The sequence below is a fragment of the Cryptomeria japonica genome, chromosome 2, assembly GCF_030272615.1.
Source record: "Cryptomeria japonica chromosome 2, Sugi_1.0, whole genome shotgun sequence".
Taxonomy (NCBI): domain Eukaryota; kingdom Viridiplantae; phylum Streptophyta; class Pinopsida; order Cupressales; family Cupressaceae; genus Cryptomeria; species Cryptomeria japonica.
Window position 1 is genome coordinate 568,073,122 of NC_081406.1, and position 18,002 is coordinate 568,091,123.

The 18,002-nt window shown below is 38.2% G+C and overlaps 1 protein-coding gene across 1 annotated transcript in view; it reads right to left on the minus strand.

The window, feature by feature from the left end:
- Positions 1 to 654: 654 nt before the first annotated feature.
- Positions 655 to 18,002, minus strand: part of LOC131043532 (pentatricopeptide repeat-containing protein At5g42310, chloroplastic) — an 88,057-nt gene continuing 70,709 nt past the window's right edge. The window contains exon 4 of the mRNA XM_057976743.2: positions 655 to 2,256. Within this exon, the coding sequence (XP_057832726.1) occupies positions 2,143 to 2,256 (114 nt within the window). The 3' untranslated portion in view covers positions 655 to 2,142. The remainder of the gene's footprint in view (positions 2,257 to 18,002) is intronic.

Sequence of the window (18,002 nt, forward strand, 5' to 3'; positions counted from 1 at the left end):
AACATGGTGATTTTTAATAGTCAACTTCAAGTGACTTTTGGAATGGCTAAACTGGTATATGTAACTCTAAATGAACCTGCCGACTAGATTAGTCATTGGGTTTTTATAAACTTGAATTTTGATGTCATGTACAATTAAAATTGTAGGAATTTGAGCTTTCCTACATACTATTTTAGCAATTCCAAAAGTCACTTGAAATTGACTAGTAAAAATTAACATGTTTCATGATTTCGTAATAAATTCAGTTCCTGCCAACCGTGAAATGCACCCAGCTGTTCCTGTCCTCGAAACAGTGTACCATAGACATATAACAAAAACAAAAGGCCTGAGCTCATAAAATATGTATTAAAATGGATATCCAACATTTTCACTGTCAAGCAAATATAATCTAATTTGTAATGCTTAATGGTGTGCCATGTAAGATCTAGTAGAGGTGCAGCAATCTGACATGATATTGTCTCCTCATTCAAACTAATTGAACTATTTCCTGAAATTCAAAATAGTTAGTTAAATTCAGAAAACCACATGGCTTGTCTATTCAACCAAGTCCAGCTGAATTATATTCCAACGATCATTATACACAAGATGAATACAAAAACAAAATGCATATTTAAATCCAGTGTGGAAACAGCATAAGTTGTTTCTGAAAATAAGGGGACAAAAATTAAACTGTTGTGTATTATCATTTCTTCTTAGGTAAAACCATAAGACAAGTGTACCACTTAACTGTATGTGTGTTTGCATTAAAGCTGTATTTCCAATTCATATACTATCTTTATGGATAAAGCTATTACTATAAACTCCTTGCAAATTACTCGCAGAAGAGGCTTCTTCTTTGGTCACTACAATTAGTGACTATGCCAATTATATTGACTTCACTCTGGCTAGGTATGCTACCACAGGAATCTGCAGGAACAAGATGCAAATGGGATTAAGCATGACAGCCCATCCAACAAATGCACTGCTCTGTGTAGGCTCAAGCTTCCTTGGAACGAATGCATCCATCTAATAATATCAAAAGCTAGAAGGTCATGAGTGATTAGATGAGCACCTTGTTTCTCTTATCTTATAACTGTGTCTATAATCTGTACATATTTACTGTTTAACTGAAATATCAGACCATGCAAATGCTTTATGTATCCCATGAGCAGGTCTTTTGGCCTCTTGCACTTTCCATACTGGTGATTGATAGGCTAAGGGAGGGCAGAATTTGGGATCTTTGCATTTTCTTAGAGCACCCCGCCCTTTAGAGTTCTTTCTGCTTTCTGAGCCCGAATCAGTTCAGGCCTTTTGTTCATGTCTTCACCCTGTCTTTCCATTTCTGCCACCTATCTTGTGCACTTCTATTGGGTGTAGTCAACTAAATCACCTGACACGTCATCTTATTTCTTAGGCAGAGATCTGAGGAAGGGGAAAATGGCTGGGAGTGGGCAGGAGTTACATGTATGTCCGGTTATCAGAATGAACAATATATAAGAGGTACATGGAAAAAAATCTGTCCACGGGATTCTGCTGGTAGTGACCTAAAAACTCTCTTAACTTTTGCTTAATGAAAGGCCAGATTTAGTATAGATCAAGAGATAGCGTGCCGAGTACAAAAATAAGTAACAGGAGCTCAAACTTCTGTAAATGTCTCCCAAATAATGAGCATACTGATATGTTCCTTGCCAATGCCTAAATCCCCATTGAAATAGGAGCATCCATGGCATTCCAGGTGTCAATGTCCCAGAATTGAAAAGTTAGCCCAAGGAAAATATACCTTGCATGAGAATTTAATTGGAATCTTTAAGTTAATATGCATTTGTCCCATTAAGCGACAAATATTGCCATAGTCTCTAGGAACACTTAATACTCTGTGGATTTCAGTTTATATAGAATAAGGAACATACAGAGGGGCTAGGAAATGGAGTGAAATGCAATTCCTTTCAACTTAATGAAACTTGATTTCCATGTAGAAGGTTATTTGTGCATAAAGAATTGCATTTGGTAGTACATAACTTCTGTGTGACAAGTCATTCAGATAAATCTTAAGTAAATCCCTTTAAATGGTAGCTGGCCAACAACTAAGAGCCAAGTATTCTATGTGGGAAGGATCAGAAACAAACCAACCATCCAAGCTGATACTCTATGTGCTGCTTCATCCTAATTAGAACTCAAATTTTGCTTTAAGTACCGCAGAGCTGACCGCAGCATGTCTTTGGATTTTCTATCTGGTATGCACCCAGCCATAACCATTTCCTTATAAACACTTGGAGCCTGCAAAAGGAGACTGTGTAAAATAAATTGATAATATAAGTTTTATCATGGTTCATCACATTTATGTAAAATAACTTGATACTATTAGTTTTTTCATGGTCATTGCATTAATGGCCTATATTATTACTTTTCTCAAAAAAAATATATTGATCAATCAAAGTGAAAACTCACCGAACCAAGAGCAGAAATCCACCTTTTTTAAGTATTATCCTAACAAATATTAGAATTGCATTTGACCAATTCATGCTTCAATAAAAAAGTGAATAAAGAAAAACAGACAGTGCATTGTCTTTCAAAAATACAATCCCACACTAGATTGAAAAGAAATATCCTCCTTCTGGCATGTAATCTGCCTCTACTAGAGTAAGGTAGCTATAGATTTATCTCACCAAGAGAACCATGCCATCCACAACTTGTTATTGGAAGGCATATAGAACGATTGATCCCTTTTACTGATTGTATTTTATAGATTTTATCCAAAACTTTCAGATTAGAATAAAACAAGATTGTATTCGTATATCCCAAAAGTACTGCCTAAAAGAATTGATAGTTTTCAAACTTTCTACTCCAAATGCTCCCAGGTATCACCAACATCTTAGAGTTATTAAATTTCTATTGTAATATATTTGATTATTACCATAGTGATTACTAAGCACATCAAGAAATTTTAAACACGTCTGATGGTTGTGTAAATATCTATGGCTTTACCAAAACCAAACAATTCACATATAAAGCTTTGCAAGTACAACTTTTAGGTCTACATTTCAGTAAATTAGACAACAGAGTAATCTAATGAAGTATATGGTATTTGAAACAGAGATTTTAGTGAACAAAAATGACAGAATTTTCATCGTCAGTCCCTGATTGCTTCTAAGTTCTAACTATAGTTTGCATTGGCAAACAACTTTCTCTATTTGGCAGGATTGTCAATTGTGTGTTTTGAGAGAGTAAACAGACTTTGTGTTGCATATTGTTAATGGCAATTTTATCATGGTAAGTAATGTAGTCATTAAAACATTTCCTGTTTACTTTCTTAAAAATTTTAATTGCTTAATTATTTGACATATTTGATTATAAAAACTGAATTTTCAACAAAGTTTGTGATCCAGATTCAATGTTCTCAGGAGTAAAAATCAATCTTGAGAATGACAGGTTTATAGGTTATGAAGGAAAATAGGAGATTAGTAAAACCAACACACAATTGAGATATGTAAGCCAAGACTTTAGCAAATATGTATGTTACTTCTATTGAATAGGGTACAACAGATGTTACATATACTGCAGCAAGGAATGAAAATTCCTATGACCAAAAAAAGGTGAACACATCAAACTAGTTTCCCTACAACTATTCAATTATCCATCCTCTATCAATGTAAAGAGATGAACAAATAAGACAAGGAAGCTGTAGCAGTTCATCTCCTCAACCATCAACCTTCCAACTGCCTATTGGTTTGAGATTCTCGACAGTTTGCACCCTATTACCATGGCCAAAGAAGTCTACATGTAAAAGACCTGCTAACAAATTCCAGGTGTGTGCAAGGTTATGCTAAGTTACAAATGGTGATGCACAATGATGCAAAGACCTATGCGAGTTCATGCACAATGATGTGTGATGACATTATGTGTTTGTAATGTCCCCTTTCTATTTATTTCAAATTAGAAGCAATATTAGCCCGTTCCCTAATTTCAGTGGGCTAAGGTATGAAAATAAGAAATAGTCGAGTTGGTACATCAAAGTCTCACACTTTATCATGCCTGCATGCCTTTTGTCCAAACCCCAACTCGATCCTTGCATTGAGTAACCTTTCAAAGTAGGAATTTTAGCCATCCCTGTTATATTTATGATCAGATTTGCAATACACAAAAACACAGAAATACAACACACGAACAAAATAGAACACACCATATATCCTGGGAAAACCCTCCTTCTCAAGGGAGAAAAACCCAGCCAAGAATATATCTCTTATATTAAATTGATTGATCAAAATGAAATGATCATCACCTCCTATATATACTAAGGTACCTTTTCTCAAGCAAGGTGACTCTTCACAAGAGTCAGCCTCATTCAAGAACCAAGGTGACTTTTCATCTTGAGTCGGCCCTTATAAATATAAAATAATAATTTGCAATAGGCCGACTTGCTTCTACAGCTATAGAAACACTAACACTCCCTCTTAGCTAGGGAGGTGTTTTAAAATATCCTCATCATGGAATCTCTCAACATGATGCCTACGATGGCTACACCCATTTGTGGAAAAGACACATCTCAATCTCAAAGATGTACAAAGGTTCATCACGGAGTCTCTCAACGTGATGCCCACAATGGCTACACCCATTTGTGGAAAAGACACATCTCAGTCTCAAAGATGTACAAAGGTTCATCACGGAGTCTCTCAACGTGATGCCCACAATGGCTACTCCCATTTGTGGAAAGAAACACATCGTCATGGAGTCACTCAACATGACATCCACCATGGCTACTCCCAGAGGATGGAAAGACAAGGGCTTTCACCTCAAATTTCTCTCTCACAGAGAAAAATGCATTAACAAGGACTTTCACCTCATACTTCTTCGTCTCAGAGAAATATACATTATAACAAATCTTCATGATGATGTGGCTCCCTCTGAAGCTCCAAGTTCTTGCATCAACCTCCTGACCTCCTTGTCCAAGGTTGCCTCTGTTGGTTTGTCAGACTCCCTCTGAATGTTATTTTGCATCTCTTCGAAGAAACTGATCGCAATGACAATCAGGTTCTTCCTCTTTGAGAGATGTCTCCAGTCACCATCTCAGTGTCATGGCTGCAAGCATCAAGTTCTTCCTCACAATTCACCAATTGTTCTTTCCCGATCTTAGCACTTAAAGATTCAGATTTTCTTTAGTAATCATACTTCTTACTATTAAGAAGCCACACCCCCTCTCTAATAATGTTCACGTCAACTGTTTTCTTTCATTAATATAAATAAATCAGTGGCTTTTCATTCAACCAACAAATGTTGGACTGTCGTCTTAATCCTTTCTTACAAAGTAGCACAATCCTGATCAAGATTCATGTCACAAACCAAGACATATTCTTGCATGTTGTAGAGGTGTATCCACGCTAAAGAGCATGCTACAAATATCCGTTATATTAATTCTTTTCCCTGTTATTCATTTCTAAAGGTAATTATATCATTTCATATCAGTTTTCACAAACTCAACTGGAATATTTGTTCACGATGCCTTCCGCCCAGTATTATCACATCGACTTGCACATAATGAACGATATTGGGTTTGCTGATGTTGACTTCTTTCTTAATAAGGAATCACGACTCCATTAATCATCGGCTGTCTCTCAATCATCAGTCACTGCTTATATCATTGTCTATGAATAATGATAGCTTCATTCACTAATCTCATTAATCGCATCAGTTGTATTTTTCTTAATCGCATCACCTTTAGTCACTCACTGTTTGTTAATAATCAAAGTCGTGTCTTCATTATATAATTGCTGATCGCACTATCTCTTCTTACGGGACTTGATTCTCAAACACCATCATTTCTTTAATATATCGCTGCTCTTAATATTGTATTTCACCTGTGTCTTTAACAGATGTAATCGCTGCAAATCAAGGTGATGAATTTTATCACTATCCTTAAATATTTCCCAAGAATAATTGTCGCTGTCTTTGGATTATCAATTTGACCATATTAAATCATTCCATTCTGACATGTCTGATCCAAGTCAGTCGCCCATATTGATTATGAAGTCGTTGCACATTAATACTTTGAAGTCGCCATTGTCTAACAAAAGCATTGCCATCTTTGAATGCTAGCTTATTCCTCTATTCATTGCTGCCACCACTTTATTTACCTTTTCTTTGGAATAGCTGCATAATCATAGGATTGAATCACTTCCTTAACACATGTTTGCATGTCTTCATACTTTCATTCGATGCTTGCACATACATTGTCGTTTACTACCATAAACATGTAATTCTCTCTTATCTGTGCTCTAACCTCCATCGTGTCTTCTTATTTGTTAATTCTCATTACCATCCGATGTGCCAACCTTCATGATCGCTGGATATGTATCAGGCCACGTTAGGCATAATCTTTTTATTTCCAACTTCTATCGCTGGGCTTATCATAGTCGCTTTTCATAAGTATTGTTATTCATTAAACCTTCTGTTTTATACAGATCATCACTCTATAATGCGTGATTAAAATTTTGTTTCTCAAGATCGCAGTTTCCATAATTGTTTTCCATCGTTGCTCTATAATTTCTTATGTGATCTCACCAGTAATACCCAGAATGGTGTCTTCAACTGCACCTGTGCTTAAATCTCCAGCCGCTTCCACAAAGAAATGGAACCTCAAACAATTCCACAGTAATATTGATATTATTTGCTCCATTCACCATCTTTGGATCTTAGATATACTGCCTGACTGCTTAAGCAAATCTGATCGGATCTTTGCTTAGACCCGCTCTAATACCATGTTATTTTTATGATCAGATTTGCAATACACAGAAACACAGAAACACAGAAATACAACACATGAACAAAATAGAATGCACAATATATCCCGGGAAAACCCTCCATCTCGAGGGTGAAAAACCCAGCCAAGAATATATCTCTTATATTGAATTGATTGATCAAAATGAAATGATCATCACCTCCTATATATACACAGTAAGGTGCCTTTTCTCAAGCAAGGCGACTCTTCACAAGAGTCGGCCTCATTCAAGAACCAAGGTGACTTTTCATCTTAGGTCAGCCTTTATAAAATAATAATTTGCAATAGGCCCACTTGCTTCTAGGAATGCCTCCTACAGCTATAGAAATACTAACAATCGCCTCACCCAAGTACCTTCTCCAAGATACCTAGTATGTCTCACTCTCGAACCTAAACCCTCAACAAGTTGTAAGAGACCTGAGGTATCCCTAACCCCCAAACCTCCAAACTCTAGCCTTTTACAACTGTTCACTCCCACCTACCTCCCTATACAAACTGGGTAATCATTAATAACCTAATAAGTCCTTACAACTACCCAACCAGAAATAACTATTCATCCTAAAGCCACATTTTCACATGTACTTCAAGCATTGATAAAGATCAAGACGCCCATGCAGCAATTAATGCAGTGGTTGAAGTTTCAAGCTTCCGATGGTCCTCATGCCATCTCCTAGTCGTCGTTCCAACAAATTTCACAGCTACAATTAGGTGAAAGATTTTCTCGTGCTTCTAGTACCTTTGAACATTCCAACAAGGCGATTTCTATGTAAGGTCATTGAAGTTGATGACATCAAGGACATAGGCGACCTCAATAGCATAAAGCAACCACATTTCTTCACCCAAGGTGGCATGAATGGCCTAGAGAGATACATGGCTAGATTTTTATTATTGACAAAGAACTTTACATTCAACACAAACTTTTGTCAAAAATTGTTCTAGACACCTATGTTCAAGCAATCAAATCTAAAGATGAAAACCCTTTGGTTTAAGGAGTCGGGAAAAAACACGTCTAACCTGTTGATGTGTCTTTTGTACACGACCAAACACAGAATAAAATACCTAAACGTACCTTATCCTCTCTTGAACAAAGTTTCCCGCCTGCTGAAGATCTCGCTGACGGATCAGTCGAAGTAACTCCAAGGTTCCGATATGTAGGTTCTCTACGTGTGGATAAGCTCTTTGCGGTACGATGTGATTTTGCTGGAATCACAAGGGGACTTACATTCGACGACCTGAACATCTGATTTGCTTTGGATATTGCTGGAACGTGAGATTTTACTGGTCCTAGATTTTGGAAAAAAAGGAAAAAGGAGAAGGGCTGAAACAAGATCTATTTCTAATACTAAGAATGTAAGAGCAATGAATGACCTTTGATGAAATTCTAACTAAGTCTTGCTTTGACATCCCAGGAACATCTCCACAAGGTTAGTGCGATCTTATGAGGAAAGCTTTATGATGTTCAGATCACCGCTACAGGCATGGACACCATCAGGCTGATGCATATCAATGAAGAAGCAACAATTGAAGTTAAGCTTAAGCTGAATGATTCCAATTGACTACACAAGGCAAGTATGCAATCAACAAACTGCTAGTAGTATGGATATACAAATTTCACCATCAATCATACACATTTCTTCCACTCATCTAATAACATGAAATCAAATTTGAGAAGTATAGAGACCATGCAAATTGTTGAATCGACCCATAGAATTCACCATTTCTTCAATGAAGTTTACAAGTCCTTTACAACAACATCCTGGCAACAATCTTTGCCTTCTCTTTCTATTCTACTCTAACTATTTCCTACTCTTTGACTATTCACTACTATCTATTCTCTATTAACCAACTATTAACTATTAGCTAGCTATTAACCTTTACAAATGACGAGCCAAGGCTTTATATAGAGAACCCTTTACAAACAAATGACTCTGACTGATTTAGAATCAATGGCTAGGATTACAAGATAGAAACCCTAATTAGGGTTTGTTACAACAAACTTCCTTAGCCAATTAGAAAATTACATTCCAAGGGTGAGGACCGATAGGAAGCAGTGGTAAGTGCCTCGAAGTTTGTGTCATCCCCGATGAGTCAGGTACATTGAATCTGGACACGCTGAGGTGGACCAATCCAACTGGAGGAATGATGACTGGGATGCCACCTTGTCTGACACTTGTAACTTGGCAGATGTTGAATTTGATGATGTTGAGAAGCTAACTTTGATTAACTCTTTTGAGACTATCTGCTTCTTCAACGGACCCTTGCACTGACCTTATTTGATTCTCCTTTGTCTTTGACATGATGGATGGGTGGTGTACCTTTCCTTGAAATGCTGGCAACGCCTTTCATTGTCATCTTGTGGTTCCTTAGTGTGGTAAAGTGAAGGTTCTGGAAGTAGCTGACAATTCCTTGAGCACCTTGAGTCTTCCCTTTTGCCTGTAGAACGTCCTTGACGATGCTAGACTGGAAGAGGTCGTCCCTGATGATGGTGGACTAGAAGAGGTCGTCCTTGATGATGTTGGACTGGAAGAGGTCGTCCTTGCCCTGGCCTGGTTTTCTCCATCTACAAAATAAACCAAAAGGTGATTTAAGTACATATGACATGTTCATTTCAACAAAGCATTTTCCACCTTAAATCATCAACAAGAAGACTTTAAAATAAAGTTCGCTCAAAATCCTTCCCAAGGACAGGCCCTACAAGAATTTCGCCCTGGACCCTTTGGAAGGGTCAGGAGCGAAATTTGCAATTTTGCCCAATTTAGACCTCTTTTCAACATTATCTCACAATTAGCTCTTCGCCTGGCCCAAACAAGGTGAAAAATAGGAGTTTCAAAAGATTTCGCCCTGGACCCTCTGGAAGGGTCAGGAGCGAATTTTGCATTCCAGGATAATTCTATCACTTGTTTACTCCAAAATTCCTCCCAAGGCAAACTTATGATAGCTTTCCTTCCTCCAAAGCCTAGGGATCCATGCTTTGACCTTTATCATGAGCAAGTTAGGTGAAATTGAGGATTTCGCCCTGGACCCTTTGGAAGGGTCGAGCGAAATTTCTTGATCTTGGACAAAACACTCACTTCTTTCACTCACAACCCCTTCTAAGACATGCTTGTGGCAATCTTTAAGCCCAATCTACCTTGATCACTGTCTTGGTCTAGCACAAATTTGGAAGAAAAAGGACATTTGGTGAATTTCGCCCTGGACCCTTTGGAAGGGTCAGGAGCGAAATTCATGATTTGCTTGTTTTCCTTCACCAAGGTCTATCTTTTTCACTTTCTATACTTTGACTCTTATCCTTGGATCCTTCTCCCATGTTTGCAACATTTTGTTTGACTTCAAAATGACCAGAAAAGAGAATTTCGCTAGAAATCATGGCCAGTGACAGGACCTATAATGGATTTCGCCTTGGACCCTTTGGAAGGGTCAGGAGCGAATTTCTTCCTCTAGCCCAAAATCATCATTTTTGGAGACAGCAATCCATTCAAGGGCAATCTCAAGGGCTTCTATCACCTGGTCTAGGCCTGGCTTGGCACAAATATGAAAGGAATAGGTGGTTTTTAGGAATTTCGCTCTAGACCCTTTGGAAGGGTCAGGAGCGAAATTCATGATTTGAGCTTATTTTCTCATTCTCTCAACTCCAATCCACCTCCAAGACCAAGGATACATCGCCTCACTCCTATCTAGGCCATAAAAACCAAAAACTTAACTTGATTTGCAAGGAAAATAGTTGATCCTAGGAATTTCGCTCTAGACCCTTTGGAAGGGTCAGGAGCGAAATTCTTGATTTGGCTCGATTCCTTCATGTTCACGAATCACTAGCAACTCAAAGTTTTGCTCAAGGACTTCTCCAATCTTACCCCATCTTGACCCACACTTGACTTAGCATAAAATTGAGAAAAAAGGGTGGTTTTGGGGAATTTCGTTCTGGACCCTCTGGAAGGGTCAGGAGCGAAATTCAAGATTAGGACACAAATCCATCTCCTTCTTCCCTTGCTATGCCATGATTCTCACCTTTGGACTCCTTCCTCATGAGGACAACACTTGTTTGACCCCCAAGAAGACCTGGAAGGAGAAATTCGCTCAAGACCATGGCCAAGGACAGGACCCATTTGGATTTTGCTCTAGACCCTTTGGAAGGGTCAGGAGCGAAATTCATATCCTAGCTCAAAATCATCATTGTTGATGGCAAAAAAATCAACTCCAAGGCATGCCTAGGGATCCTTCTAAGTTCTATTCATCTTTATCCATGCTTAGCTTGACACAAAATGAAAGGAAAAGGTGGATTTTAGGAATTTCGCTTTGGACCCTCTGGAAGGGTCAGGAGCGAAATTCTTGCTTTTGGCATATTCCTTCATTCTTTCAACTCCAATTCACCTCCAAGACCAAGGAACAAGGTTTTAAGCCCAAACAAGGTAAAAAATAAGGTTAATAAAGAATTTCGCTCTGGACCCTTTGGAAGGGTCAGGAGCGAAATTTCATTCTTGGACAAGAACCCTCACATTTCAATGCTTTCAATCACTTCCTTAGGCAAGAACATGTCCAAACTTTCACAATATGCCTTAGAAACTAAGATCTTGGTCTAAACAAGGAAGAAATGGGTGCCATCTAGGAATTTCACTCTGGACCCTTTGGAAGGGTCAAGAGCGAAATTTCCAATTTAGGTTGATTTCACATTCCATTGTCTCAATTCTCCTTCAAACTTGATTTATCCAACCTCCTTTCACCATAATCAAGGCAATCCACCACCAAATAAGCTCAAAACAAGGTCCTTCTAGTGCTCAAGGCAAAATAGAGGGTCAAAATAAGGATTTCGCTCTGGACCCTTTGGAAGGGTCAGGAGCGAAATTCATCCTTTAGGCAAAAAATCTTCATTTTTTTCATGCGTCCAACCACCTTTCAAGCCAAGAACACCAAAAGTTAACCAAACCAAAGAAGAAAATGAGGTTTACAAGGATTTTCGCTCTAGACCCTTGGGAAGGGTCGGGAGCGAAAATCATGTTCTTGGACAAAATCCTCACCTCTCAGTGCCTTCATTCACTTCTCTTGGCAAGAGTACATCAATCTATCCCCACTATGTCCAAGGAACAAGGTTCATAGTGCAAACAAGGAAGAAAAAAGGTGTTTATTGAGGATTTCGCTCCTGACCCTTTGGAAGGGTCAGGAGCGAAATTCCTAGTTTAAGCTCATTTCACACCTCTAGCCTCCTTTCCTTGCCTTGGATATAACTTTTCAAGACTTCTCCCATCATCTCTAGGCCAACTTTGCTCTTTAAGTTGACACATAGCTCAAGATTTTGTGAAAAATAGGGTTTTATATGAATTTCGCTCCGGACCCTTTGGAAGGGTCAAGAGCGAAAATCATCCTTGGGCTCAAATCCTGACTTCATTTTCACATTTCTTCACTCCAAATAAATGTTTTGCCTTCACAAATGCCTGGGAATGAGCTAGTTCATAACTTTGGGAAATGTAGAATGTCTTATGAAGAATTTCGCTTTGGACCCTTTGGGAGGGTCAGGAGCGAAATTTGACATTTTGGTCTTTCCGTCAGGATTCATGTATGGAATATAACATTTAAGTATAAGTGAAGGAAATGTCACTTATACTTTAAGTTATATTCCATATATACTATCAGGATGTCTGAGAGTGGTTCAGACCTCCAGGAGTTATAATGCAAAATCTAGTTTTTGGAGGATTCTTCAATTTTCCAGACTTAGTCAAATTTCAGGATCAGGAAGACATTCCAGACTTAGCCAAATTTCAGGGCATTTGAAGATCAGGATGACATTCCAGACTTCATCACTCACCAACTTGATCTAGCTCAGACCTTCAAGGATGATACTCACTTACCAAGCAAGACACAATTAGCAACATGAGCAAAACCAGGCCCTAAGGAAGACTCTCAAAAAAACCCTAATTCTGGGGCCCCGTGGACTCACCCTGGCTCAAGCAGAGCCTGCCATCCTAGTGATCCCTCTGGCAACACTCGGCATGCAAAGGCTAATAGACAAACCCTAAAAACCTAGAAAGCAAAAAAGTAGGGGTCCCCATTTGCAATGGGGCGATGTGTGAATACGTCACAACGTCACCCTATTAGACAATCTCACTCAAAGATTATGAATGAGATTTCATGATTGAAGGTTTCATGTTGCTTCAAGTTTGGTAATTTTTAGTGGTTGTAGTGGATTTAAGTATAGTAGTTTTAGTTTGTGTTGCTGTTGTTGCAGCTCTTGTTCCTACTATTGTTGCAGAATACTTGATGTATTTTAGATCCCATTATATATCAAAAAAAAATTCTAGAATCTTTCATTTATTGGCTTCATTTGTTAATATGGATTATCAATGTTAACGTGAAAGCTGTGAAGAAATCCAGATTTTGCAAGATCTGGTTAAAATAATTAAATCTGAAAATTATCAACAAAATTTATTAGCAAGGTTACTACAGTGGTATTAGAGCTAAAGATCTTGCCAGCCTATTGAGTATTCCAATTATTTCTGTTATTGGACTGAGGTATTAGATATCTCTGATGAGAGTAAAAGAAATTGTTGATAGAAGGATCAAGCATAGAAGGCTTAGCCATAGAAGAAGAGAGATTATGGCAAATAGAGAGAAGAGAACTAATATGTTAGATAGCTCTGCAAATTGGGCAAAAAGGAAGTTTGACATGATTTGTTAGCACAAATTCTTCATAAGCTGGATAATAACATGAATAACCACATTATCCAGACTGGTAAAACGAGCTCTTCAAGAGCCGATATCAACAAGAGCAAAAGTGATGATAGACCTCTCCAACCCACTTTCCTTCATAGAGAGGAAAAAGTCACAAGGTAGAGACTCAAATTTTGAGGAAGGAAAACATCATTTGCTTGTTATGCTAAACATAAAAAACTTCTAGTAGAGATCCAAAAAGCAATGTCTCAAATTTCATGAATATGAAGAAAGCTAGAGGTGTAACTAGACAAGAGCCATGGACTCAACAAAAACAGAAAGATCATTGGATGTAGTAGGGGAGTTGACACTTTCCCCTTTTGATAGATCAGACAAGGTTATCACTTGTGCATGGATACAAAAGCTAGACATGTACCTATCTTTCAAGCCTATGGCTAAATATGAAGCTATCAAGTTTTCCACTTTGCAATTGGAAAATATTGTGGGTGAATGGCGGTATCGTAAATTAGTTAACAAAGGCCACAATTTCAGCAACACCTATGATGAATTCTATTATAAAAGGTTACAATACCAAGATATAATTCAAAGACACCATTTGGGATCAAATCAAAGGACGTCTCACACAGGAAGGGATGTCATTGAGTCCCCGCAATAGATTAAACCATGAATTATTACAAAGATAGATAATAAAATCAAGAATGGGCGAGCTCAAGAGGAAGAAGCTTTGTTTTTCTAGCAAAGAACCATGTACCCCTGATCATAGGTGGAAGGGAAGTACATTACATTGAAGTGCTGTCACATAGGGACTTGTTGACGTGTATTTTGTACACTATCAAACACAGAATAAAATACCTAAGGGTACCTTATCCTCTCTTGAATAAAGCCTCTGATTGCTGAAGATATCGCGAAAAAGGATCAATCAGGATGCCTCCAAGGTTCTTGTATGTAGGGTCTCTACGTGTGGATAAGCTCTCTGTGGTATGATGTGATTTGCTGGAATCACAAGGGGACTTACATTTGATGATTGAACGTCTGATCTGCTTTGAATATTGTTGGAACACAGGCTCTTACTAGCTTTGATTTGAAAAAAAAGGAAAAAATACGAGGGCGAGGAGAGAATCTAATCCTAATACTAAGAAATGTAGGAGCAATGATTGATCTTTGATGAAATTCTAACTAAGTCTTGTTTTGACATCCCAGGACCATCTCCACAAGGTTAGTGCGATCTTCGAAGGAAAGCTTTATGATGTTCAAATCATCACTGCAGGCATAGACACCATCAGGTTGATGCATATCGATGAAGAAGCGACAATTGAAGTTAAGCTTAAGCTGAATGATTCCAGTTGACTACGCAAGGCAAGTCTGCAATCAACAAACTGCTAGTAGTATGGATATACAAATTTCACCATCAATCAAGCACATTTCTTCCACTCATCTAATAACATGAAATCAAATATGAGAAGTATAAAGACCATGCAAATTGTCGAATCGACCCATAAATTTCACCATTTCTTCAATGAAGTTACAAGTCTTTTACAACAACATCTTGGCAACAATCTTTGCTTTCTCTCTCTACTCTACTTTAATTGCTATTCTATCAACTAGCTAATCGCCTTCTAACTACTCTCTATCTATCTTCTAACTGCTTCCAACTATTTACTAACTCCTTTACAAAATGAAATGCCAGGGCTTATATAGTGCCCTCAATACAATTCGATGGCTCAGATCAATTTGAGATCAATGGCCAAGATTCAACAATGAAAACCCTAATTAGGGTTTGTTACAACCATTACATAACATTTAATGCTTGACCAATGATAAAATTGTATTGCTTGGACACATGTCCTCTCTAGAAAATTCCACCAATGGATAGCTGGGGTAGGTACATCGGAGTTTGTGCCACCTTCCATGAGTTAGGTACATTGAATCTGGAAATGCTGAGGTGGACCACACTGATTGGAGAAGTGATGACTAGGATGCCACCTCGTCTGACACTTGTAACTTGGTAAATATTCAACTTGATGTTGTTGAGAAGCTAGCTTTAATTAATTCATCTGGAACTATCTGCTTCTTCAACGAACCCTTGTTCTAACTTCTTGTGTCCTTGATGTGCAGGATGATTGATGTACCTCGCCTTGTAATACTGGATTGGAGAAGTCGCCCTTGATGACGTTAGTCCAAAGAAGGCCGTCCTTGTCGATGCTAGGTTGGAGGAGGTCGCCCTTGTCCTTGCTTGATCGTCCTTGATGAGAACCTGCCGACTTGTAGATCCTCCGGGCTTTGGAGTCGCCATCTTGATACCTACACAACATTTCAAAATTAGTAATATATCTTGAAATCTAAAAATTAAACTTTAAAAGGAAGATTCAAGATTTTAATTAGGAAACTTCATGATAAATCTTGAGTTATCATTTCCTAATTTAGGATTTTCAAAGCAAAATTTAAATCTTCAAAAATGGTGCCAAGGTGATTACGCCATACCTCCACTTGGGAATTAATTCTAAAAAATGATGCAAAAATAGGAGAATTCGCTAGGCAAAATGTAGATCAAGACTCCCTTTAGCAAAATGCACCCCCTTTAGTCTTCACAAGCATCAACTCCACCACCTTTAGTCTTCAACACTTGAGGAAAATTCGCTCCAAATAGGCCAGCTTTCGCACTTCTTCTTTGCCCTCCAAATCGCACTTTGAAATAATGAGTGAATGATTTGGATAATGAAAAAACACACCCCAAATATATAGAGCGCTCACCATTTCATTTCCCATAGGCCGACTTGACAAAATAAGCCAAAAAATAAAATATAAAAAACACTAAGAAGGCCGACTTGATAAATAAAGACAAAATAATGCCTTGTGCGCTCAACTTTTAATTTTTTATTTCACAAAAATTAATTTTAAATGCCTTTATAATAGAAATTCGATTTTTTGAGGCCCAAAATTAATTTATTAAATGCCAATTTAATTAATTTTTTCAAATATTTCGAAGTTGATGATTTTGGCATTTCATGCGATTTGGAGGATATTAACGCCCAAGTAGAAAATAGTGAATGCCAATAACTTCGCTCTGGTCCCTTGGAGAGGGACAGGAGCGCCTTTTCACTTTTGTCCTCAATCCTTCATTTTTTAATTGCCAATTCACGTTGTGGGGCTAGCAATGATCCCTTTCATCCCTTCAGTGCATGTTCAACTCGTTTTTTGCAAGGCAAAATTGATGTTCTAGAGATTTTCGCCCTGGTCCTTCAGTGAGGGACAGGAGCGCCTTTTGCATTTGGCCTAGGATCATCAAGTTTTTTGGAGTCAAACCTTTGTTCATCATGATTTAGAAGGGCTTTCCAATCTTGCTCAACTTTGCCATAGCATAATCTCGGAGGGAAATTGTTGATTTTATAAAAATCGCCCTGGTCCTTTAGTGAGGGAGAGGAGCGCCTTTTGCATCCATTGCGCAAATTCTTGATCATATCAACCTCAAGGCATTTTAAACATCATTTCAAATTCGCGCCTTGGCTTAGATTTGTCCAAACTTGGCGAGAAGGACTGGATATTAGGTTTTTCGCCCTGGTCCCTTGGAGAGGGACAGGAGCGATTTTGCAAATCCCAGCTTATCCGTCCTTTGTTAGCCTTCCAAATTATATTCAATGGATAAATCATGTTTTCCTTGGTCTCTTCAAATCATAAAATTGTCTTGATCCTGCAAGAACAGTGCAAATTTGAAATTCAAGCTCCGGTCCTTCAGTGAGGGACAGGAGCGAATTTTGTCTTCTAGGCCAAAATGCTTCACTTTTCACCATGAAACGTCTTGGCTAAGGAAGATATCATCTTGTTACACGCCATGAATAAGAGTTCAAGTCTAAGAAAGGTCTAAAAATGTGTATATAAAGAAAATCGCTCTGGTCCCTTGGTGAGGGACAGGAGCGCTTTTACCTTTGTAGACAAAAACTCCATCATTTCATTGTCTTTGATCAAGTCTGGATGCTCTATCATGCTCATTTCATCCTTCACCATGCCTTTGATGTTTCAATCTGACCAAACAAGGCCAGGAATGACTCAAATAAGCCCCTTTCGCCCTGGTCCCTTGGTGAGGGACAGGAGCGCTTTGCCTTGGTCCCTTGGAGAGGGACAGGAGCGAAATTCGCTCTGGATCCTCAGTGAAGGACAGGAGCGAATTTTGACCTTCTGAACTCTCTATCAGGATAATTTTTATGGAATATAACATTTAAGTATAAGAAAGACTTTAAGTTATATTCCATATATACTTTCAGGATGTTTGAGAGTGGTTTCAGACCTCCAGGAGTTATATTGCAAAATCTAGTTTTTTGAGGTTTTTCAGTTTCCAAACTTAGTCAAATTTCAGGATCAGGACTTTTAGACTTAGCCAAATTTCAGGATCAGGACTTTCAGACTTAGCCAAATTTTCAGGATCGGGACCTGCTATCCTATTGATCTCCCCGATAGCACTCAAAATGCAAAGGCTAACTAACAAAACCCTAAAAGACCTAGAAAACAAACCCTAAAAAGCAAAAAGCAAGGGTCCCCATTTGCAATGGGGCGATGTGTGAAATGGTCACAACAAGACTCAAATTCAAATGAGCCT